We start from the raw sequence: 24,914 nt of genomic DNA, 5'->3' as shown, positions 1-24,914 counted from the left end.
CTAATCCGATTGGTGGTTAATTTTTTTTGGTCTCTTTTACAAAGAGGTGGATAGGTTGCAGAACAGGAATGGGCCGGGCCCTAGGTTCTGTTTTAGTAGTTGTTTCTATGGCTATTTTATGTATACCGGGGACTCGCACTCCGACGACGGGGAATGATACAAGCATGGTGTGAGAAGTTGGCCTGATATATGATGTCTCCAATTCTGGGGGCACCTTGTATCAGTCCAAACAATCCTTATGGTGATGGTTGTAAGACAACCTATCCTGTGAAGCCAGCTGTTTTACCAATCACAATCCTGTAATATCAAATGAAAGGATTCCACACAAGTTATATATTATAAAAATATATGTATTTAATACTAGAATAATCCTCTGTACTCTTTGAGTGCAGAGGCACAAGCGTTTAAACAAAAGCACAGTTAAACATATAAAAGTTGCACAATTATGGATGAGGCCGGGGGGCCACTCGAACCATATATTAAAAAAGTGGTATAAGTATCACTAATCGAACAGTGGTCAGGCCTAGGGCCTGGGGAATTGCTGGGACCAATCGGGACTAGCAATGCTGAAATCAGGGAAAAGCCCGCTGGAATAGGGTGCAGCGCTGAAAGCACACACATGCACCAATGCAAAGTCAATGGTGCGTAAAAGTTACAAAGTTACTGTTAAAGGAGTCTTCTGACTGGACTAGAATTACCAAACTTTAGACTTAGACACTAGAGGTGTGTACCAATGCAGGGGCACCGGCGTTCACGAGTTACCTCACCCACAGGAAGCGGGTGCATAGGTGCCAAAGTGTGTTGGGTTTCGCCACGCAGTCTGATGGTGCCTGGAGATGATGATGCTGCAGGCGTCCTGAAGAGAAGAGACCGGTTGGATCCAAGGGTTGATCGAAGCTGAAGGGTACCTGAAAGCAGAGGGGACAGAGTCTGGGTCACTAAGCAGTGACCAGGGTGGAACCAGGAAGGAACCAGGCAATGTCTGGCGCAATCAGGTGGTTGTCGAGAAGCTTGTCTCCGCTGCCACGTGGACTCTGGGGCACCGAGGATGTCCAGGAGTGGATCACGAGCTGTCCCACGAAGGCTCTCTCTGTCGGCGGTGTCGGCTTCCGGATTGGAGCAAACAAACCTTGGCAAGCGCAACCCACGCAGGATTCGAAGATCGCTTCTTACTCGGACCAGCAAGGTCAGAGGGGTGCTCCTTTTCAGGGGAGCGAGGGCCAGTCCAGAGCAACCGGACTGGCAGAGCAAATTCAAAGGTCCGTCGGTACTGGGGCCGCTAGCCAACGGGCAAGCGACCGGACCAACGCGTTGAGCAGCAAAATGCAGAAGGGCCCCACACAGCACTCAGAGTGTGGAGGGGGTAGCTTTGGTGCAAAAGCTGCTCAGGGCTGGGGCTTCTCAAACCCCAATGCACAGCGTCGAGGGAGCCTCGGGAGCTGCACGGTCAGCACTTCGTGGTTTTTCCAAGATGGCCGGCCCCACGCTTCAGGTCTCCTCCACGGGTCTCAGATTCACTGGGACTGTGCATCAGGCTGTTGGAAGGCAGGATAGCTGGGTCTTGTTGATCTGTTGCTCGAGTTCCGGCTGGTACTGCAACAAAGCAAACGGTGAGGCGCTGGATGGTGCCTGTTTGCACAGGGTGGTCACTCCTTGACCACAAGGGCGATTCTTCAGTCATTTGCGTTGAGTAGGATGTCGAAGGGTTTCGTTTCATAAGTTTGAGTCAGGATAATCTTATGTGCGTTGGCACTGCTCCCACCTTTTTCCAAACTAGTGGGCTGGATTACCTGCTAGGTCCCTCCTATGGGTGGGACCCAGGAAGTGGGTGGTTACACCCCTTTCCCTTTGTCCAGGGTCGCGCTGAGACTGGGGCTGGAGAGCCCCAGAACCGGTTTGACTGGATTATGCAAGGGGAAGCCTTGTGCTCCCCAGGCAGTGTCTAGTTTCTTTCAGCCCTCCCTGCCCCAATACACTATCTCCTGTCTGGGGAGGTGTAGCACCTCCCTGCGACAGGAAACCCTTTGTCCAGGCCTCCTCTGCCAAGTTTCTGTAACCAGTTTCGGTCAGCAGCAGGAGGAGGTCAGACTCGTGTCGGCGGCACCAGCATCCATTTTGTGACGCTGAGGCTCTGGTTAGGATTTACCGCGTTTTAGTAAAGTAACATGTCTTCTCCCTCTAGAAGGGTGGAATGCTACCCCCGTCGCCAGGACCGACGAGGGGGTAGTATTCCAAATCTTATGACACCTTACACGACATGTTTTGATAAAGCCAAACCAAAGTTAGCACATAACCGCAATGGATTATAATGCACTTAAGAGTATATGGTATGGCAATATCCCGGAACAGCTAAGGGAGTAGGTCCTGACAGCTGCAGACAGGCATGGTTTTATGTGAGATCATGCTAGAGCACCATCACACATAAAACCAAGCACTCTGCCTCCAGGATTGAGAAGGCCTGCCATAGGAGCGACTTATAGGTATATATGTGTCCAGATTTGGTTTTAGATATAGGTATACTATATCTAAGCAAGGGGTGATTACACCACCTTGCCCCAGCTGAGTGATCAGCCAGTTGTCAATTTAAGGACCAGCCAGGGGTGGCAAAAGATATGCTGCAGCCCCTGGTAGGCCTTGGATGCACCTATGCCCTGGGCACCGATAGTGCACTGTACAGGCGCTGACAAGGTGTCCAGTACCAAATTGGTTATGCACCTAGGGTGCATGGAGTCCATTTTACAGAGAGAGCAGATAGCCTGGGGCCCTGATTAGCAGGGAACCAGGCCAACTAAGTCGAAAATCAGCTAAACACAAGGCACAAAATCTGGGGTAACCATAGTCCGGTATCCACCCTCCTACACATGGGAATCTATGAAAGCTTCAAATACTGGAGAACAAAAGTTACACGCAAGTAACTTGTTTTCTTATACTTGATAGGACACCCCAAACCAGAGTCAATCTCTCGAGAGGTACAACAAAGGACTAAAATCAGGTCTACTCCCATTTATGTGCCACCTGACTAGGAGGGGCACCGTCTGGATAACATCAGGAAGAGATTTTCAACCATGTCTGCAATTACGGTTCGTGCAGCCAACTCCCTTGCCATTCTAGGCCACAATAACCACCAGAAGTGGTCTGATATTGGTGCCATTATCTACCTCATCCCTTAGGATAGACGAACGGAAGCAAGAAAGGTCTTGTTAAAGGGCAAGCGAGCATTGTCAGGAATTATAGACTTCACCATGGACATCGCCTCCACAGGCTTTAGTCAGTTAGCTGCCACAGTTATCTTATAGTTCCATGGGTGGCTGAAGGCGACCTCATTTAGACATTAGGTTCAGTCCAAAATATTGAACATGGCTTGCGAAGGGGACATGCTATTTGCAAGCACATAGATGATGCTTTCCTTGCCATTAAGACGGACACTGATACTGCTAAATCTCTTGGCACTCTCCACTACTGCAAGGTGTGTTTTAGAGGAGCGCATGGGCGTGGTTTCCCTTCATATATGGTCTGCTTCCTATGGTCACTCCCACTTTTTGCTGTGATACTCTGGTTTTTCGACTTTAGTGTGGCTATGGGCTTGCTAATCAGACCCACAGCCCAGCTGTTCTCTCTAAATTGATACCATGTACTTTAGGTACATACCTAATTGGGAATTGGGTCACCTTTGTGAGCCCCTGTATAGTGTACGATAGGTACCCAGGGCATAGGTGCATCCAAGGCCTACCAGGGGCTGCAGCATGAATTATGCCACCCCTGGCTGGCCATCCAAACTGAAACCACAGGCTGATCATTCAGCTTGTACAAGGTGGTGTAATCACCCCTTGCTTAGATATAGTATTCCTATATCTACCCTTACATATAGACACATATATACCTATAAGTCACTCCTATGGCAGGCCTTGACAATCCTGAAGGCAGAGTGCTTGGTTTTATGTGAGATGGTGCTTTAGCATGAGCTGAGCCCGTCTGCAGCTTTCAGAACCATGTCCTTATAGCTGTTCTATGATATAGCCATACCATATACTCTTAAGTGCATTATAATCCTCGTGGTTAATGCTAACTTTGGATTGGCTTTATCAAAACATGTTGTGTAAGGTGTCAAACACTTTGGAATACTACCCCCGACCCCGCCATTTGTGGTGGTGGGGGTAGCATTCCACCCTTCTAGAGGGAGAAGACATGTAGTTACTGCTTTACCTGGTTAAAGTTAAACAGAGCCTCAGCATCACAAAATGGATGCTGCTGCCAGACACAAGTCTGTCCTCCTGCAGCTGGACGAAACTCCGGCAAGGGAGGCCTGGACAATAGGTTTCCTGCCGAGGGAGGTGCTAGAACCTCCCCAGACAGCCTGTAGTAGATTGGGGCATGGTGGGTTCAATGGAAATATGCTTTTCCAGACACTGCCTGGGGCACACAAAGTGCTCCATGCATAGCCCGGTTCAAACCAGTTGCTGGGGCACTCCAGCCCTAGCTCTGGCGCGAAACTGGACAAAGACAAAGGGGTGTAACCACCCCCTTCCCAGGTTCCACCCATAGGAGGGACCTAGCAGGTAACCAAGCCCCTTAGTTTAGTATAAAGATAGGAACTGTGTCTAGAGACATTAGATTATCCTGGAAAGAAACTCTGAAACGAAACTCTTGGACCTTCGACGTTCCATATCGATTAGAAGACTGAAGACATCTCCTTTGTGGTCAAGGAGTGACCACACTGTGCAAACAGGCACCACCAGTAACTTGCCGGTTTGCTTTGTCGACGCTCCTGCCGGAACCCAAAGACTCAGCGACTCAGGAACTGGACTTCCAGACTTCTCCGACTCCGATCCACAGCAAAGCTGAGACCTGTGGCGGACACGAGAGACGTGGGACTGGACATCCTGGACTACCTGCTTTTTGCTACCTGTGCAGCTTCTGAGGTACCCTCGAAGTTGTGCATTGGGGTTTGAGAAGCCCCAAACCCGAGCAGCATTTGCACCGAAGCTCAGCCCTCCACACCCCACGGGTTCCGCGTGGGGCCTGCGCCTGCATTTCAGCTCGACGCGTCTTCCCGGTTGCTAGCCCGTTGGCTAGTTAGTCCTCCAAAGACTTCTTTGTGAAACTACACCGCTTGCCTGGTTGCTCCGGGCTTGCTCCAGTTTCCCTGCGAAGTAGAAGCTCCCCAGACCTTCCTGGTCTGAACTGAAGCATTTCTTCCCATCCTGCGTGGATTGCGTTTGCAATGGCTTGTTGGGTCCAATCCGGATACAGACACCGCAGTCAACTAGCTCCTTCGTGGGACAGCTCAAATCCAGCTCCTGGTAGTCGTCGACGCCTCCTGGTCCTCGTGGCTGCAGAGACAAGCTTCACCTCTTCACCTGATTGCATCTCGACATCGCCTGGTTTCTTCCGGGTTCCTTCCTGGTCACAGGCTAGTGAGCCAGACTCTGTCCCCTCTGCTTTTAGGTTCTTCTCGACTCCGATCCACCCTTGGATCCACCAGGACACTTTTCTCCTGGTCACCTGCAGCACTTTCTTGCAGCTTTCCATAGGAAACAGCGACGAAACCCGATACGAAAGAACACCTATGCACCCGGCTTCCCTGGGTGAGGTAACTCGATTACTCCGGTGCTCCCGTGGGTATTAACTATCCAAGTGTCCTAGTTTAACTGGGTTCTACCGTAGTCCATCCGGAAGTGTCCGTAATCTACTACTTTGTAACTTTTACGTTCCCATTCTAACTCTATGGTAACTCGCATGTGTGTTTAGACACTGCACACGCCTCCTGTGGGCCTCCTACTTCCATTCCCTTGGTTGTCCAGTGTAGCCCCAGCAATTCCCTAGGCCTATTCACCTTTCCTGAAGTGGTTCTTATACCACTTACTTAGTATATGGTTTGTGAGGCCCCTGGGGCAGAATTGGATTTGTGCAACTTATAGTATGCTTAATGAGTAACTTGTAACGTATCTCGAACTCTGACCTCATAAAGAGTGCAGAGGGGTTGTGTTAGTAATAAATACATATATATTTGATATATACCTTGTGTGGTGTCCTTTCATTTGATATTCAAGGGATTATTATTGGTAAAACAGCTGGCTTCACATGCTCTCTGAAGTTTTAGCCTAAGACTGCTTTGTCGATGCTACCACTAGGATAGCTGGTCTATAAGGTTGACTTAACAACCATCACCATAAGGGTTGTTTGGACTGGTACAGGGTGCCCACTAGAATAGGGGACATCATACACCAGGCCAACTTCTCACAATCACCTCTTCAGAGCTGTGACATTGGTTGCAAAGAGTAACCTTCTCCAGGTACCAGCTTCTACCCCCTCTCACTAGGTGGGTATGAAAATATCCCATTATCTCCCTCATTGGTAAACCATCACCTCAGACAGATGGGCATTGGACCTTGTCACCTATGGCCATACCCTGTAGTTTACAGAAAGACCACCAACTACTCTGCCAAAAGGTGACCCTGCCCCTTATCTTCACTTATTGTGGACGGAAGCTCTCTTCGTGCTCTCCAAGGGAGCAATAGAGAAGGTCCCAGGAGCTCCGAATGGAAAAGAATTCTACCCCCGTTTTGACCCCTCATCCACAAGAAATCAGGGGAGTGGAGAACGATCATGGATCTCAGGAAGCTCAACAAATTCCTCTGTAAGCAATCCTTTCAGATGATAACTCTCTGCTGCGTTCTTTCTTTCCCCATCCACCCCAAACATGTTTTTGGTACCCATTACCAATTCAAGGTCCTTCCCTTCGGTCTCAAATCGGCAACTCAGATATTCACCAAGTGCATGGCCCCAGTAGCAGCAGCTGCACTCAGGAAGCAAGGTAATCAAGTATTCCCTTTCCTATATAACTGGCTGCTAAAAGCCTCAAGACCTGGACAAGCTGTGAAGTCAACAAAAGCCTGTCTCTCACGTTTCTCAAGCTGGGTCAGTTGGCGAAAGTCCTCCACAGCTCCCAATCAGACCATGGCATTTCTCTGAGCTGATCTTGACACCATACAGAATAAAGCCTTCCTCCCCTAAGACAGACAAACAAGGCTGGTGTGTAAATGTAAAAAAATGTAAATTGATACTTGTATAGCGCACTACTCCACCCGCAAGGGTCTCAAGGCGCTTGTACGAATACCGCTGTGGAACCCATCCTGGATTTCCCTGTGAGGCGTCCACTCCTGGGGGGCACCCCCAAGGTGGAGGCCAGGCATCTTTAGCGTTGTGGGGGCCGTTGTGGAGATTAAGCAAGCTATTGCCCAGAGTTGCAGAGTGGGACTCAATGATTGGAATAGGCACCGAGGCGAGAATTATCAGGTCTGTGGAATTTTGAGCCCAAGACCTGCCGAGGCGGGGAATTGAACCCTGGTCCCGGGCCAGACCTCTGCATCAGGGTCTGCCGCTCTAACCATTGAGCCACACTTCTCCACTGCTTTGCTCAAACACTGCAGGAATCCAGTGTGTTTCTGTGAGACTGTTCAAGACGCTTTTAGGCATGAGATCCTCAGCAGTAAACGTTTTTCCCTTGGCATGCCTCAAGATGAGACCGTTAAGAGGAATTACAGCTCCAGTGTATCCAGTCAGAATCCAGTCCAATACTCCTAGGATGCTAGCCATACTGACATGGTGGTCTCACATCCTACCTCTCTCTCAAGGCCTCACGTTTCTATCGCTAGTGCCGAATTTCATAGTCCCTACGGACGCCTCCATGGAGGGCTGGGGAGGCCACCTGCAAAACCTTCAGATCCAGGAATGGTGGTTGACATTCAAAAGTCTACATATTGGAGCTCAAAACCATTTTGTACAACATGCACGCTTTCCTCCGTGCTGGTCCTTACCGACAATACAACCAGCTTGTAATATATCAACCTACTGAGAGGAACCCGATCTCTCGCACTACCTCAGAGGGCCCAGGAGCTTTGGCATTGGCTCACAGCTCATGAAATATCCTTAAAGGCCGAGCATCTGGACGGAGTCCACAACACACGTGCGGACGCCCTAGGCAGGACTAAAGACAGTAAAAACAGCAGGTGAACCGGATATTCTCATTGTGGGAGAAACCAGCGCTGGATCGCTTGTTGATGGAAACAAATGCCGGTTCTTTGAGAGTCGATTTCCTCGACCCAGGGTCGTGGGGTAGTGCCCTTTCTGGTCTGGGATCTATGCGCATTCGTCCTCCCTTCTCCCCCCCACACACACACACACACCTCCATCCCACTGATTCCCAGAGTCCTCACCAACACGGATTGAGCACTTAAGTCTCCTGTTGATAGCTCCAAAATGACCCAGGCAGCACTTGTTTTCGGAGCTTCTCCTCCTTTTGGAGACTAAGCCCATTAACCTTCTACAAACGCCATCTCTCCCGACACAGAACAATGGTTATATATGCTATCCGAAGCTAGTATCTCTGCACTTGCACGCATGGCTCATGAATTCTACAAATTTTGGAATTTGGAAATCAAGAAGGAATGCAGGGGTATTCTCTCCAAGTCCAGAGCAGAATGCATTAACAAGACATACAAGTGTAGGAGATTGTGTCATTGGTGTCAGCAAACAACTTACACCTGTTCCACACTTCTCTTAAGGAGATGTTACCTTATCTTCTCACCCTGGTCAAGTCAGGCCTATTATATGCATCGGTACAAGTCCACTTTGCTGCAATCTCAAGGTACAGACACACTTCACAGGTGTGATCTGTCTGTTCCAAAAGGCTCATAAAACAATTCATGAAAGAACTCTTCAGTGCCTTCCCTCCAGTGCGAACTTCTCCCCTGGAGTGGCATATTAATGCCATTCCGGGGAGAAGTTCACAGCTAATATAGCAGCCTTTTAAGCCTAGTCATAGGGCTGAATTAAAGTTTCTCATGTGGAAAGTTGCTCTTCTCCTTGCACTCACATGTACCAGAAGAGTCAGTGAGATACAGGCTTTTACCGCTCTGGAATATTTGCATGGCTTCACAGATGATTTTGCTCTTCTTAGAACAAACCTGAAGTTCATTCCACTTTTTTCCTTAACCCAGCTACACCGGCTGAACAGGCTCTTTACACTTTCGACATTTAACAGTGACTCAAATTTTACTTGCAAAGAACTAAGAACATTTGCAAGACTAGGCAGTTACTTGTAGCCTATGGACAAAACGTCGAGGCTCAGCTCTGACAAAGCCGCCCTTTGCAAGATACATCTCGGCAACTGTTCAATTTTGCCATATCAGAGCGGGCAAACCTTTGATGAAGAAAGCTAAAGCCTAATTGACAAGAGCAGTGTCAACTTCAGCAGCTCTGTTTGCAGTAATTCCACTGGAGAAAATATGCCGTGCTGTGCACCCACACGTTCACGCAGCATTACTACAGAATTATTACTGCAGAATCGACACAGCGTAGTGATACAGCTGTGGGCCAAGCGGTATGGCACCATCTATTCCAATAAGGTAAGCCTCTTTAAGTAGGTGTGTTTTTACTTTATGTTCAAAAGGGTTAAATGTTTGCTAACGTTGGTATGTGACTGCTTAATAGTTCTCTCAATTTGGCCTATTTAGAGTTTTACGTATAAATGCTTATCTCAATGTAGATGATGTTTGCATGTTTATATATGTAGATATTTGTATTTCTGTGTTTTCACTCAGAACTCATTATCTGCAAATTTATATTAATGATGCCCACCATCCACTAATGGTACTTAAATTTATCATGATACTGCTTGCTACGTCGCGGCCGGCGCTACTTTTAGGGGACTACTTTGCTTTTAAAGTTAAATTTTTTAATTTACGTTTTTATTTCATTTTATGCAGCCTATGTCCATCTACACACCCTGAGGATTACAACAATGTATTGGGTGTGTGGATTGGCGCTGTGGTTCCCGAGTTTACTTTGCCAAAAGGTTTCTGTTCTTTCTTTATAATAGTAGTATAGATATAGATGTTTTACCTTTTATATTGTTGACATTAGGTTAATTAGGATATATTCATGAAAACTAAGCTTGATTTCCTCCTCATTCTGCCCACTTTTGCTATCCTTTTTCTAGTTTTAACAACTTATTTATAGGCAATACCAGATCTTCAGTCATCAGACACTAGGATTTCATAATGGCAAACATTTCAAAACCTCTAAGGAATAAATTGTAAGTACTGATTTCCACTGCAGAGCTACTGTTCAACAAAGCGTCAGAATAAGGTAATTTCATGAGGATTTAAGTGAGGAGCAATAACAAAACTGGGTTAGACTTTGCTAAGGGTTACCTAGTGGAATAAGGTTTCTGGTTTTATTGTGCAGTGAACAGTTTCAACTCAATAGGAAGTAAGGTAAGATTAGTAGTTCTCCTGCTTAATGATAGTGTAACTAAGCTCAGGGTACACATGGGATTGGCTTATGCGCTCATGTGCAGTTTTTCCCCTTATGTGGCTCTAGCCAGCTGACACTGCTGCATGGACACAGAGAGGAGATACTTTCTACATCTGCCTCGAAGCAGAACAGGTAAAGAAAGAGTGGCTACAGAAAGAAATACTGCAGCAGATATTGTTAAAATAGAAAAAAAAAACTAATAAAACTCATGCCAGATATCCCTTGGAATATTAAAAGGAAAATGTATCCTAAATAAAGAAAAGCAAATTAAAATATGCATCAAATTAGAGGTCCAAGTACCCCCTGCAAAGAAAAACCTATTTTACAACTCGAAAAGAAAAGGATTTGCAGGGTGTAATACCAGTAAGTGCTGATATAAAGCAAATGTCCCAGAACCACAGTGTACCCTGTTGCAGGGGCAGCAGGACCCGTCCAGCATGAGGATTTATAAAAAATACTGATGCCTGAAAATAACATTTTATATATCTCGCTTAAATTGTTCAATCGTTAAAGGTTTGTTTTGAAATGTTTGTTAATGACATGTTGGTGTAATGTGTTCTACTGTGTAAGGTTTTGCCACAAACATTTTTACATACATTTCCTTTTTCTTTTAGGATCGGGGTTACTTTGAGGAGCTGATAACGATGTTGGAAGCAGCCCTAGGACTTGAACGTGCCCATATGGGAATGTTTACAGAATTGGCTATCCTGTATTCAAAATTCAAACCACAGAAAATGAGGGAACACTTGGAGCTGTTTTGGTCTAGAGTGAATATTCCCAAGGTGAGCTCTTATGGTTTTTTGTTGTTTCCTCCGAAGTGCTTCCATACCTGAACAAGTGAAAGTATTTTGCATTTAGGGATGCTGGTTCTACTTGGAATCTTTTTTCATTGTATTGTTTTTACCAATGCCTAATGTAATTGCTTCCTCCAATGAATTTCTCTCCATTCTTTCTCATTTATTTCTCCTAAGTACTGGCATTGGCCATTTATCGATCTCTGTTGTGCCTACTCTCTTCTGAGGTCCCAGTACCTTACAAAACCCTTGCCCAACAAAACTCTTCCTGTTAAAAAATGAAGAACATCAGTCAAAATCCCTGGAGGACATTTAATCACCCGGGGAGCAGTACAAGACAGGGGGACATGCTCCTCGTGCCCCGACTGGGGGAGCTCACCTCCTGCATCACACCATGCAAGGCAGGTGGACAACGCAACAAAACCTACTCCACATCAACCACCTAGAGTTACTAGCTGTGTTTCTAGCCCTAAAAGCTTTTCAAACTCAAGTGTCAGGCAAAGCTGTCCTAGTCCGCACAGACAATATGACCGCTATGTACTACATTAACAAACAAGGAGGGACACACTCTCTGCAGCTCTGTTAGCACAGCAGATATGGAGATGGGCTATACCACTAAAGATCTTCCTATTAGCCCAACACGTCCCAGGAGTACAAAACACCATGGCAGATCTACTAATTCGACAAACTCAGCAAATCCACAAATGGGAACTTCATCCACAAGTTCTTCATCCGTTCTTTCAAATGTGGGGACAACCTCAAATAGACCTCTTTGCCACCCACGAAAACACAAAATGCCCAAACTTTGCAGCCAGATACCCACAACCATTGTCCAAAGGCAATGCGATATGGATGAACTGGTCAAAACTATTTGTGTACGTTTTTCCTCCTCTCTCACTACTTCTATTAGTGGTACGCAAACTACAGCAACATTCCCTAACGCTCATCCTAATCGCTCCAACTTGGCCAGACAACTGTGGTACACCACGATGTTGCAGATGTCTGTAGTACCACACCAAAAACTAAACCTATCTCCACGCCTAATAACACAGAACCATGGAGAGATCAGACACCTGGACCCAGCTCAGCTCAACCTAGCGTTCTAGCTCCTGAGGTCATAGTTTGGTTACCCCAACCTTCTCCCAGAATGTATGAACGTTATCAAAGAAGCTAGAAGCCCCACCACTAGAGCATGTTACGCTGCTCAGTGGAAAAGGTTTGTCATATACTGCCAAAACAACCAAATGAATCCTTTAGATATGTCTATTCAACACATCATTGGATATTTATTGCACCTTTAAAAGTGTAACTTAGCCTACACGTCTATCAGGTTACACCTTGCAGCCATTGCAGCATACTTGCAAAATAGACCACCTCTATCTCTTTTTAGAGTGCCAGCTATTAAAGCTTTCATGGAAGGACTCAAAAGAATTATTCCTCCCAGAACACCACCCGCACCAGTGTGGAATCTGAATGTGGTTCTCACAAGGTTAATGGGACCTCCCTTCGAACCATTACATAAATGAAAATTGCAATTTCTAACCCGGAAGGTAGCTTTCCTAGTAGCCATTACGTCTCTCAGAAGGGTTAGTGAACTACAAGCATTTACCATTCAGGAACCCTTTCTGCAAATGCATCATAACAAAGTGGTTCTTCGTACTAATCCAAAAGTCATTTCTCATTTTCATCTAAATCAATCTGTTGAGCTGCCCGTATTTTTCTCGCAGCCTCAAACAGTGGCAGAAAGAGCTCTACACACTTTAGATGTCAAGAGAGCATTATTGTACTACATTGAAAGGACACAAACTTTTCGTGAAACGAAACCACTTTTTGTGTCTTTCTCACCGCCACATAAAGGCAATCCCATTTCAAAGTCAGGGATCGCTAGGTGGATTGTTAAATGTATACAAATAGGTTATCAAAAAGCCAAGCGCACATTAACAATCCCACCAAAAGCTCATTCTACCAGGAAAATAGGGGCTTCCATGGCATTCTTTTTTTTATTTTTTTTATTTTTGGAAACCTTTATTGTGCAACAAAAGCTTACAGGTACGGGCCCACAACCATACAGGCCGGCAGCGAAATCAAATAGTAGCACATAAGGCAGAATCAAAACAGTTCAGCGGTCCCGAGGTGGGGAGCAGCAATTATCCGATACATCACATACTAGAGAAATAACGGGACCACTGAATACAGGATAAGTGAGGTTAATTTTAAAGTTATAGATAAGAAGGATCAGTCGCAGTCACTTCAACGAGAGCACATGGCGGGCAATGATCCCAGCGAGTCAGCAACAAACAAGGCAACAATTAGGAGATCATCAGAAGAACTTGAGGAGGAGTGCAAACATTACAATACACACTGGCCAATACCCGCCCCTTGAGCGTAGAACATCCTGACGGGAGGTAATGAAGAGACCAGCTGCCGAAACAATAAGCAGCGCTACACCTAACCACCAGACTGACCCAAAAGAAAAAGGAAAGGGCAAGGAGAGTCAATAAAGAGAAGAGAGAAATAAGGCCCATAGAACCAAGACGAAACAAAAAACCCACCCCCCCACCCAGCACGCATGCAGAGGCTACCCCCCCCCCCCCCCCCCCCCCCCCAGCAGTGTGCCTGTCGCCCAAAACCGAGTCCCGAAATATAGACTCAGAGAAGAGAAAAGGAAAAGAAAAAGGAAGAAAGGGAAAAAGAGAAAAAGGAACTAAGAACTAATGGGAGAGGAGACATGCAGTCAAAACGATCTGCTCCCACCACCCACCTGTGCACATTCGGAACCCACGAGAAGAGAAAGTCGCTACAAAGCCAAATACAGTAACATGATGAGGAAGCGACCATGCTTGGGCCATCAAAAGTACGCCATGTATCCATACACGAAGTAGCAGTCCACCACTGTAAAGCAACTCAACCCTGTCCCTGTCTGTCCAAGACCATGGACACGGAGTGCATATTAAACCAGAAGCGGACGGGCCAGGAGAAAAAGGCAAGAACTCCAGGCCGAAACACACTGCACCAGTCACGGTGGCCCCGAATCGGTCCAGCAAGAAAAAGCAGCAGCAACAGCAGGTACCACGAGCAACGCCCCGTCGGCCAAGTAGGGGCACTCACTCCGCTAGGACAGACACCAGGTCCCGGTTCAGCGGGGCAAAGCAAACGAACGCTGGAAGTCCAAGCAAGGCAAGCCCGGACAGACCCCGATCGGAGTCCCTCCATCATTTCAACTCCTTGGAATCGCTCTCGGCAAGGCAGAGTAACGGGCGCCCAGACCTCCAGACAGGCAACAGCCGGAGTCTCACCAACCTCCGGGAAGATCCGCGCAGCACAGGTCAGCGGTTGGTCCGCACACATGGGAGGCGGCTCAGCGAGCCCGTCAAGAAAGATGTCTTCCGGCCTGGCGGTTCGAAACAGCATGGACTCACGCCAGGAACTCAAGGCAGCGAGGACATCGCCAATTGTAGGATCACCCCTACAATATTCAGCAAACGTGCCGTGCGGCTGGCCAGTGTCCCCGTCAACAACGGGTCTAGGATACAGGGCGTCGGCCGCCATCTTGTCAGCCCGGCGGGGCCACTGTACACACCGGCCCGATCGAGTGGCCAGCGGGGTTCAACGAGAGCCAGCCCGGGACCATCAACGGCACCAGCGATGCAGGGAGGCGGGCCACCAAAGCAGTGGAGGTAGTCGGCGCCTCCGGCCCATGGGCGCCGACCACCGAGTCCGGGCGGAGGGCTTCAAGATGGCCGGCTGGAAGACAAAGGGGAGACCCGTCTCCCATGCGGTCAACCCCCGTCCGTGGGATGCGGCACCCCGCCACCAGGTCCCACCAGGCCCCGGGACCACCCAGCCGGGCCCGGTCAGTAGTCACCGGTCCAATCGCACAGTGGCCTCTTCGGTCGACTCCTCTCCTCCACCAGGGCCGGCGCAGGAACTTCGCTCCAGCCGGGGAGCCGCAGGCGAGTCTGGGTCCGCCCCTCACGGGCTCCGAAGCGAACAAGGGCACAGCTCAGGAGCCGCAGCACCCAGGAGCATCCGGAGCAGATGGTGAGATTCAGCAATTTGTCATATTTCCATACGTCCACGAATACCTCTTCTCGGGGCAGGATAAGGCACAGGATTAATAAGACAGGCGAGTAGGTCGACGGAGCCGGGCTACAACGCGGCCATCATGGCCGCGAGCTTGGCTCCTCCTTCCATGGCATTCTTAGGGAACATTCCCCTAGATGACATATGCAAAGCAGCCACATGGTCTACACCACACACATTCACATAGCATTACTGTGTAGATGTGCAAACTAAACAACAAGCCACTGTGGGCCAGGCTGTACTAAAAACTCAGTTTAAAACTACTGCAACAGATACAGGTGGTCGCCTCTTGGTGTGGGAACTGCTATGTAATCTATGCATAGTGTGCAATCTGCAGCTCATATGCCTCGAACGGAAAATGCTACTTAGCAGTATGCATCTGTTCTTGGCATCTGGAGCTGCAGAGTTGCACACGGCCACCCGCCTCCCCGGCTACCTTTGTCTGTTCCAGTATTATCTTATTTAGATACATATCACATGGACATCACTATCTCTTATACTGCTCCATCACTTCCATAATGGCGAAAAACAATCTGGGGATGGAGCCGATGACCATGCGCAGTATCATCCAAAGGAGGAGTCGCCTATCCTGTGACTTCCAAAGACTTTTCTACAAAACAAACTGCAAACATCCGAGCCCAACACTAGGTGGCAATCTATACATAGTGTGCAACTCTGCAGCTCTACATGCCAAGAACAGATGCATACTGGTAAGTAGCCTTTTCCTTCCACAACCTTAAAAGCAGGGTGGGGTGAAGTCGGGGGAAGGTGAGGGGCAAGTTCTTAGTTAGGTGTGGTACTATAGTTATATAAAAAGGGAGTGAACAAAAGTCTGCTACTGGGATTATACCCAATATAAGGAAGGGGCATTGGTCTAGAGTCAATTCATAGATTGCTGACCATAGGCGTACACCGACCTCGGTGAGGGTATGGTCCTGGAACGTTAATGGTCACTGGTAAAATAAAGAGGTCAACAGTTTTGCAATATATTAAAAGGCACACACAAGATGTGGGTCTTCCGCAGGAAATACACCTTAAAGGCAACTACTGCAAAGCACTAGATAGATATGGCTACACTTTGATTGCACACGCAGAGTACACCTCCAGATCCAGAGGAGTAGCAGTTCTGACTAGAAGGGCATTCCCTTTTATCCAAGGTAGGGTGTGGATGGACACTCTGGGGCGATATGTAGTTGTAAGCGGTACATGGGAGGGAAAAAGACTCAACTTGTGTTCAGTGTCCTCCCGCTGCCCCCGCACCCCTCCCGCCCCAGAGACTACAGACTGCTACTCTTGAGGCATTGGGTCACCTGTTGCTGCACCTGCCAGAAGGCAGATTGGTTCTGGGAGGTGACATGAACAACATTGTGTCAGCAGAGCTAGATGTGGCTGAAAGGGGGACCCCCGGGGACTAATACCGCAAGACAGGGAGGTTGGCTTGGGGATCCCTCGAAGTAGAGCAACGGGTAGCGAAATGTATGTGTAATGTCTTTGTCTTGCCCTTTAAAAAGACACATTAAGCTTAATAGCTTGAGCAGCAGGAAATGACCCCCCAAGCAATTAAAGATAGGCAGTGCTTAAGGTTGCGCCAAAAAGAACTGCAGGATTTATTAGAGGACCGTGCTAGAGCGCAAGCACTGGCCATGCAGCATAGACTCTACGACGCGGGAGACATGGCAAACAAGCTGCTTGCCTGGTTACACAAGAGAAGGACGAACGGAGGTTGGATCCCTAGACTGGTGGATGAGGATGGGGGCAAGTATGAAACCGGGGCTAAGGTATCTGAGAAATTCACCAAATATAATGAAAGGATCTACACATCCCTCTCAATACACAAGGAAGAGGACTGTAAACCTTTTTCGTGACATCTCTCTGCCAAGACTCATTGAGAGAGACAGAGATGTTAGAAGGCGACCTGATGGTTGATGAAATAAAATCAGCATCCCGAGCCCTACAGTCCGGAAAGCAGCAGGGAGGCCTGCCAGTAGAAATGTATAAGTGTATCCTAAATGAAACTGCAGAGCATTTGTTGAACATGTTTGGTCAGGCACAGCAGGAGAGCATACTACCTTTGGACCAAAGGACAGCAGTTAGAACGGTAATACCAAAAGTAGATAAACCGCCAACGGAGTGCGGGTCATATAGACCAAGCTCGCTGCTTAACTATGAGGTAAAAGTATTAGCCAAGCTCCGTTCTATGCGCTTAACCGGAGTGATTACCATCCTCCTACACCCAGACCAATCTGGGTTCATACCCCACAGGGGCACTAAGCTAAATCTCCGAAGGCTGTTCGGAATATGCCATATAACGGATGAATGTTCAGGAGAGCAATCAGCCCTTCTGTCCCTAGATGCCAGAATGGCAGTTATGCATGGGCCCCAATTCATAAGGTGGGTCAACTTCTCTATCAACAACCAATAGCCAGAGTTCAGGTTAATGCCACAGTGTCTCGTGTGTTCACCCTACAGAGAGGAACTAGACAGGGATGCCCTCTGTCTCCAATTTTGTTCGCACTGGAGCCAGTCGCAGCATGAGTACGTCAGGACCCACTTATCTGGGGGATACTGATAGGAGAGGAGTGGGAAGACCGCATATCGCTCTATGTGGAAGATATCCTTTTATATGCAAGGTAACTGAGACAATCAGTAGACTGAATTCTGCATGTCTTCCGCATATATGGGGAGTACTCAGGTTACCAAATTAATTGGGATAAGTTGCAGCTGTTCCCCTTGTCGGGGGTGTGGAGGGAACCCGCTCTGACATCCAGATGTGTAGTGCTAATAAGAAAACATGGCTTTACATACCTTGGGATCCGCATAACAAGGGATGCCCAAGTGCTCCATCGAAAGAATATGGGCCAACAGCTAGACAGGCTCTTAGTCATAGATGGCCGAGCAGCGATGTTCATAATGATGGCTCTCCCTCGACTGTTATATGCACTGCAAAACACACCATATAAGGTGCCCCCCTCCTTTTTTCAACAGGTAAATTCGGAGCTCCACGCTCTACTGTGGAGCGGATCAACCCCGCAAATAGCTTTAGGTAAACTTCAGAGAGGGATCTGTGACGTAGGTCTAGCGGTACCTGATATCCGTGGTTACTACTGGGCAGCCCAGCTGGTGACTGTGAATGGGTGGATGTTCTAAGACCGGACTGGGCCAGCATATAGAGTCGACAGATTGGCCATGGGAGCGTAAGGTTCACGGGCAATACGATACACCAAGCAAATAGGCAGCGACAAAATATCTGGGTTGGGAGTGCAAACTCTGAGATGACGCACCTCTGGCTGGGCGATCACCTGAAAGCAATATTCAAATTGGGGGGTTTCGCCAGGTGGGAGCTACTGGGACTGGAGACCCTGGGAGACATATGGAGAGGATGGGCGTATATCATGTTTACGGCCCTACAAACTAAATATGAATTGGGGAATGAGTGGCTCAGATACACTCAACTAGGACATGCCCTACGGCAATAGATTAGGGAAGAAGAAACTCTGGAAGAAGCCTCACTATTGGCAGATAGGATACTGACAGAACAATTACAGGAGAAATCCATTTCTTTACTGTACAAAAAGATAATGCTCTGGACCCCTGGGCACTCTGAGAACAGCCTAGGAAAAAGACGTAGGCCCCCTGGAGGCGAGGAATGGGTGGAAGTGCTCCAAGGCCCGAGAGTAGTGGAAAATACGCTCAAGGTTCTAAGTAATACAATTGAAAGTGTTACATAGTGTATACTATCCCAGGTCGGTGCTACACGGAATGGGACATAGTGAAAACATATTGTGCCCCAGGGGATGCGGGTCAGAGGATCCTTCTATCATCTTATATGGGATTGCCCAATCCTGCTAAAATATTGGACGAATATAGTCGAGGCAATGGCGGCAGTAGTGGGCCTGAAAGTTCTGATGGTACCCAAATGGTACCTGCTGATGACTGCAGAAGAGGAAGACTGGCCGAGACATCTAAAACAATGGCTAGTGCTAGCAGCAGTAGTTGTGAAACAGAATGTAGCAAAGAAATGGGGGGCTTCCGTCATTCCAACAGTGGAGGAATGGGAAAATGATTTAGACTGGTGCTGGCAAGCAGAACTCACAATATGCACAAAAAAGGGAGAACATTTGGGGTGCCTGACAGACCTACAGAGGCTTATGAGACGGACACTGAGATGCAACATGATTGCTAGTCGAGATTGCCATAAATAATGACATGAACAGTACTAAAAATGTGACAATAGAATGATGTTGCAATATCATTGCTCCTTGTATATACAAATCATCGTATACGCACCAATAAAACTAGTTTTTTTTTTAAACTAAGAAAAATCTGTGGATAAAGATTAGTCAAGCTAGTTCATTTGAAACTGTTAATCTGCTCTGGTTTCTGTCTAGATCCATGGTTCCTAACCTGTGGTCCAGGGATCACTGGGGCTCTGCAGTGCTTACTCAGGATGTCTACGACTGTTGAGAATAATAAATAGTACTAAAAGGTTAATAAAGCACATATAAATATAGAAGAAAAATGTAAAACTGAAAATTCTGATGGCATCTACCTGCGATTACTCAACTTTTGAATATCCCAGGTGCTAGTCTGGGTCCAGGAACTTTTCTCCAATATTTCTCTTGCGCTGGCAAGGGACGCCAGCTTCAAGTCGGCCTTAAATGTGGCACTATGTTACATCACTGGTGCTATAAAGCAACCCTGTCAGCATAAGTTCCCTTTTTTATGCGCCATTACGCTTTCCGGACTAACTCTCTTCAGGAAAAGGCAATAGTTATGCAACAATATTTCTTTATTTTTAATTGTATTCGGGTGCAGTTGTCACCAAACTGTCCCAACTGAAATGATCTGGTTTCAAACTGTGCAGAGATTGTGTGGTTCAGATGTCTATAGCGGATCCTCACAAAATCTGCCTCTGGTGCCTGGGTTTAGACTGTGATGTCAGCATTTGTGGATCTGGTCAAGTTTCATCCCAAGGCTCTGAAGGGAATGAAGGCTAAGAAGTTTATTCCCTGGACTCGAGATGAAAGACCGGGTGGGGTCATCTGAAGTTATGCCCTAGCCTAGATCATGATCACCTTCTACTCTATCTTCTAAAGCATCTCACAAGATTGAGAGGACAAGGATCCAGCAGGACACACTTCTGAGATCACATCCATCGATGCCAACAGGTAGTCAACCTGTCTCCCCTCCACTTTAACCTTTCTCGCTACTTTCATGAAAGCCTAATTTGGAGGGCTTTCCCATGATGCCTCAAAGGGAGGCTCAGACTTTTAGAGGAAGAATGATTTTTCATGGGCCAGATTGATCCTCCAGACAATTAATATGAAGGTGATGGCCAGTCACATCTAGACCTCCATATGAGTATCTGAAAGGTTCCAGACACTATCTACCTCAGGCATTCCTCCTGTAAAAGTCACCTACTACCATGAAGTGGTCAGGAAAGGTGTACAAGTTCGACATACAATTACCAGGAGTGAGGTTTAACGTCCTGACATAGGTCCTTCATTCCTTCGCCCATGCCTCTGAGCCTCTTCTCCCAATCAATTAAACTCTCCTTGACCTGATTTTGGCAATTTAGGAGAAACCAACCACCTCTACAACGGTTAATAGATCAGTTTTTAGAAGGTGTAAGCCAGTACCGGGAGATCCTAACTTTCTTTCAGCCCACCCATCTCCTGAAATGTAAGTGGTTCAAGCCTCATGCGCTTCTAAGATGACTCCAAAATCATTATCCTCTACCCCAGCAGATAGGAAATAAAAGAAGATGGAACACAACGTAAAGAAAATCTTCTCAGCATGGCATTAACATTTCTTAACGCCACTTACTTGCTAGGAAGATATATTCATGCTTTGCTGGACTCGGACCTTCTGACACTATGGGAGTAACAGCTTGGACAAAGAGTTCATTTCTAGAAGTTGATTACAAACTGGCAAGCTGCAACAAAGCAAGTCTTCTAGTCAGCCCTGACACAGCTGATGCAGTGGTCAGAGTTATGGTCACGTTGGTAACAATTTGTCACCATGCTAGGCTCAAGAATTCTGGATTCTCCCATGATGTCCAATCCACTTTAATGGAACTTCCCTGTGATGGTGCTCACCTTTTTGGTGCAAAGCCTGACTCTGCTCTAGAACACTTCAAGGGCATCAAAGCTACAGCCAAGTCCTTAGGTCTTCAAACTCAAATGAAAGACTACAGGCAGTACAGACACTTTTGAGTCTTTAGCCATGGATTTTACTTTCAGGGCAGAGAGCAATGCAACCGGCAGTAAGAATCGAACCCGTTCTACAGGCAGCACAGAGGGCGGGGTCGATGAAGACAGTGGGCACTTCCTATTTCTCTTCTTCAAATGCCACAACAGGAAAGCAGCCCTAATTCTGTTCAATCTGAGAATTCTACCAGTTGTCCACAACCTTGGTAGTCCATCACTTCAGTCCTTAGGGTCTTACAGATTGTAGAAATTAGGGTTTGACCTCCCCTCCCAAGAATTGCCGCCTTCCGTACCTCCCTGCTTGGGTACTCTCCCACGGAACCATTTGCAAATACTTCAATAATACGTCCAATCGCTTCTACGCAAGGGTGCAGTGAAATTGGTTCCAGTGCAAAAAAACTGACATGGATGCTACTGCAGGTAGTAAGTAGTAAATAACTTTGATTCGGTTTCCAAATTTTAAAGAAACCACAAAAAGTACACATAAAAATAATCATACATAGTTTAAAAACAATAGTTCATTCCAAAGATATAAAAGAATAAATAACTGTAAAAATGTTAAAACAGTAGGGCTACAATTAGTCTTGATTGCGACGAATTTTTAAACCGGTTTTAAGAAACATGGCAATACATTTAGCACTAAATACTGTTTCTAAATGTTGTAATGCCAAAAGGGCAGGACGACATCTTCTCAAACCCAAGGATAACAATATAGGAATGATCCAACGTTTGCGGGGTGTTTCATAAAATTTGCAGAACAATATTACATGGATAGTGGACTGTTCGGAGATACCATCACAAGGACACCGGATAGATGGAATGGACCAGTCTTGTTTCTTTGGAAATATAACCAAACGATAAAATATATTGAACCTGAACCGAGTCAACAGGTATTTTTCAAAGGTGGTCAGACAAAAGGTGAGGTACGGTTGAATGCCCTGTGTTAAAAATCAACATTTTTAAGGTCTTTCTTGTAATAGTGGACAAGATGGAAGGTTCTTTATAATATGTGAGAAGGTCCAAATCCTTAAAGTTGTGTACAAAGGACAGCCACATAATATCTGACCAATAATCTAGGCCCAAACAGTCTAAAATTAGTGCACGTGTTAAACTACACTGTTCTGTTGACCAGATGCGGTGCCATAATAGTATTGGCTGAATTTTAATGTAGTCTGCAATGTAATCCATACCCAATTCAATATGGCAACCATACGTTGGAGAGCACTGCGGGACGGCCACTAAAAAACGAATAAAATTGTTCTCTACCCTCTGTAGGATGTACACGGATACGTAGCCCCACACCCCAGCACCGTAAACAGCGACACTATGGCATTTTGCATGGTATATTTGCATAAGTTCTTTCGGGGGAGGCTTCCATAATTTACGCGCGAAAGCAGTAAGGGCAGACGTAGCTCTCAGGAATAGAAGGTGCCTACTACTAATGGCCTGTTTCCATGAGGAAATGTTATCAAATAAAATACCTAGGTATGGGTAGGTGTTAGTACAATCCAACTTGGCTTCCTCAATGAATATCGGTATTGTCTTGGCTGTCTTTTTACCAAAATGCATAGCAAAGGTTTTTTTGATATTAACCTTAAGGTCCAATGAGGCCATAAATTTGCAGTAGCGATTTTACAAAATCTGAAGTTGTATTGGGGTTCGCGCCATGATCACCGCGTCGTCCGCATAAAGCAACGCTGGAATAGGACGACGGGCGATAGCTGGTAAGTCATGACTCCCCTCTAGCATGGCCTTCTCGAGACCGTTTGTGTAAACATTAAATAAGAAGGGAGCCAGGACGCACCCCTGTCTGACTCCCTTAGTAACTGCAAAGGGGGGAGTAAGCTCACCGTTCACCCCAAATCTAACCCTAGCCGATGCTTCAGAATACAGCTCGCGTAGGAAGGATATTATCGGTGGGTCTACGCCTAGTTCCATTAGGATTGACCACAGCCTTGAGTGTGAGACGCAGTCAAAAGCTGCGGTCAAATCCACATAAACTAGGTGAAGGTTACCTTTCTTAACCCCTACATATTTCCCAATAAGAAGGTAGAGGTTCAACGCCTGCTCCACAGTGCCCAAGCCCTCCCGGGAACCGAATTGCAGGTCTGTCAAGATGTTATTGGCCTCAGACCAGACCCTCAATCTATCTAGGATCAGCCGACTAGCGACTTTGCCAAGGGAATCAAGGAGTGAAATTGGTCTGTAACATGCAGGATTGTTACGATCTCCCTTCTTAAAAATGGGCAGCAGGGTAGAGGTTGACCAAGATTTTATAAGGCCCCCTTTTAGAGCAGCTTCAATTACCCGGGTCAGTACCGGCGCCCAGAGCTCCTGTGTGTGGGTGTAAATGTCCAAAGAAACCCCATCCGGCCCGGGGGCCTTACCAGACTTCGAGGATGACAGGGCGCTAACTACTTAATCATGACTGAAAAATAGATCAATGGTAAAAGTTGATGGATTGGTAGATACTCCCTCCCCACTTTCGTTTGAGTATAGACTTTCAGCTGAAAATATTTTCGAGAAGTGGGAGACCCATCCCTCTGCAGTGATTGCTACCTCAATACTGGGGCCAGGGTTCACATCAGTCAAGAAAGGTGATTTAACCACTTTCCAGAACATGAAACTATCCTTTCTATTACAGCTTTCATGAAGTTTCACCCATAGATTTTGTTTAATTTCTTGCCTGCATTTTTTTTATTGCCAAATTATAAAGGTTTCTCAGGTTCCTAATTTCAGCTTGATCCCTCACAGGTTTGTGTAAATCTATTTTTAGGGTCGAAAGAGCCTTGCGACATTCAGGATTAAAGCAACCTTTATCTTGTGAGAAATTCTGCTTTTGCTTACGAAGCAACTCCTCGCTAATTACCTTAGTGATATTAATGAAACCGGTCAATCTGCTCTGCAGAAGAATGCAGATTTAAACATGTTTCCAGCATAGGAAGGGCTCTAGTTATAACCTTTGTTGTTATGACATCCGGATCTACTTTGGACCATTTAACCGAATAGCCGTTTGTTTTGTCTATGCTTATAGCTTTATGGTTTATCAACCCGAAATTACCAGTTGTATTACGTGCGGTATGCGCTGAGATGGTAACACTGATGGTGAAATGATTACTACTAATATCATCTCCAGTTGAAAATGTGAGCAGCTGGTCCTTCATATAGTTGATCAGGATGAAATCAATTATGCTATTACAACCCCTGCCGTGAAAAGTGGGGGAGAAGTCGATTGGAGGCTCTACTAATTCGTTTGCATATCCCAATCCTAGGGTAAAGAACTTTTCGTTTAAGATATTCCCCGTACTGGAATGAGCAAAATGAGTTAGGGGTCTTCCGCCTTCATCGACAATGCCACAGTTAGTCTTATTATATTCTTTGCATAGGGTAATATTAAAAAATCTCCACCCCATATCAACTTAAAAGGTGAAGAGGAATGTCTACTCTGTTGCTCGTCTAAAAGAGAGGTTATCCTATTTAGGGCTTGGGCAAATTCTGGTGGTGGCAAATT

At 46.6% G+C, this 24,914-nt stretch overlaps 1 protein-coding gene across 1 annotated transcript in view; it reads left to right on the top strand.

Annotated features, from left to right (window-relative positions):
• Window positions 1-24,914, top strand: part of CLTC (clathrin heavy chain) — a 972,839-nt gene that overhangs the window by 778,078 nt on the left and 169,847 nt on the right. Inside the window, exon 25 of the mRNA XM_086954957.1 lies at window positions 10,932-11,099. Coding sequence (XP_086811083.1) covers window positions 10,932-11,099 — 168 coding nt within the window. The remainder of the gene's footprint in view (window positions 1-10,931; window positions 11,100-24,914) is intronic.

This window comes from Lissotriton vulgaris, chromosome 2_1, assembly GCF_964263255.1.
Source record: "Lissotriton vulgaris chromosome 2_1, aLisVul1.2, whole genome shotgun sequence".
In the NCBI taxonomy this organism is placed as follows: Eukaryota; Metazoa; Chordata; class Amphibia; order Caudata; family Salamandridae; genus Lissotriton; species Lissotriton vulgaris.
This window is presented reverse-complemented; position numbering and strand designations above follow the sequence as displayed.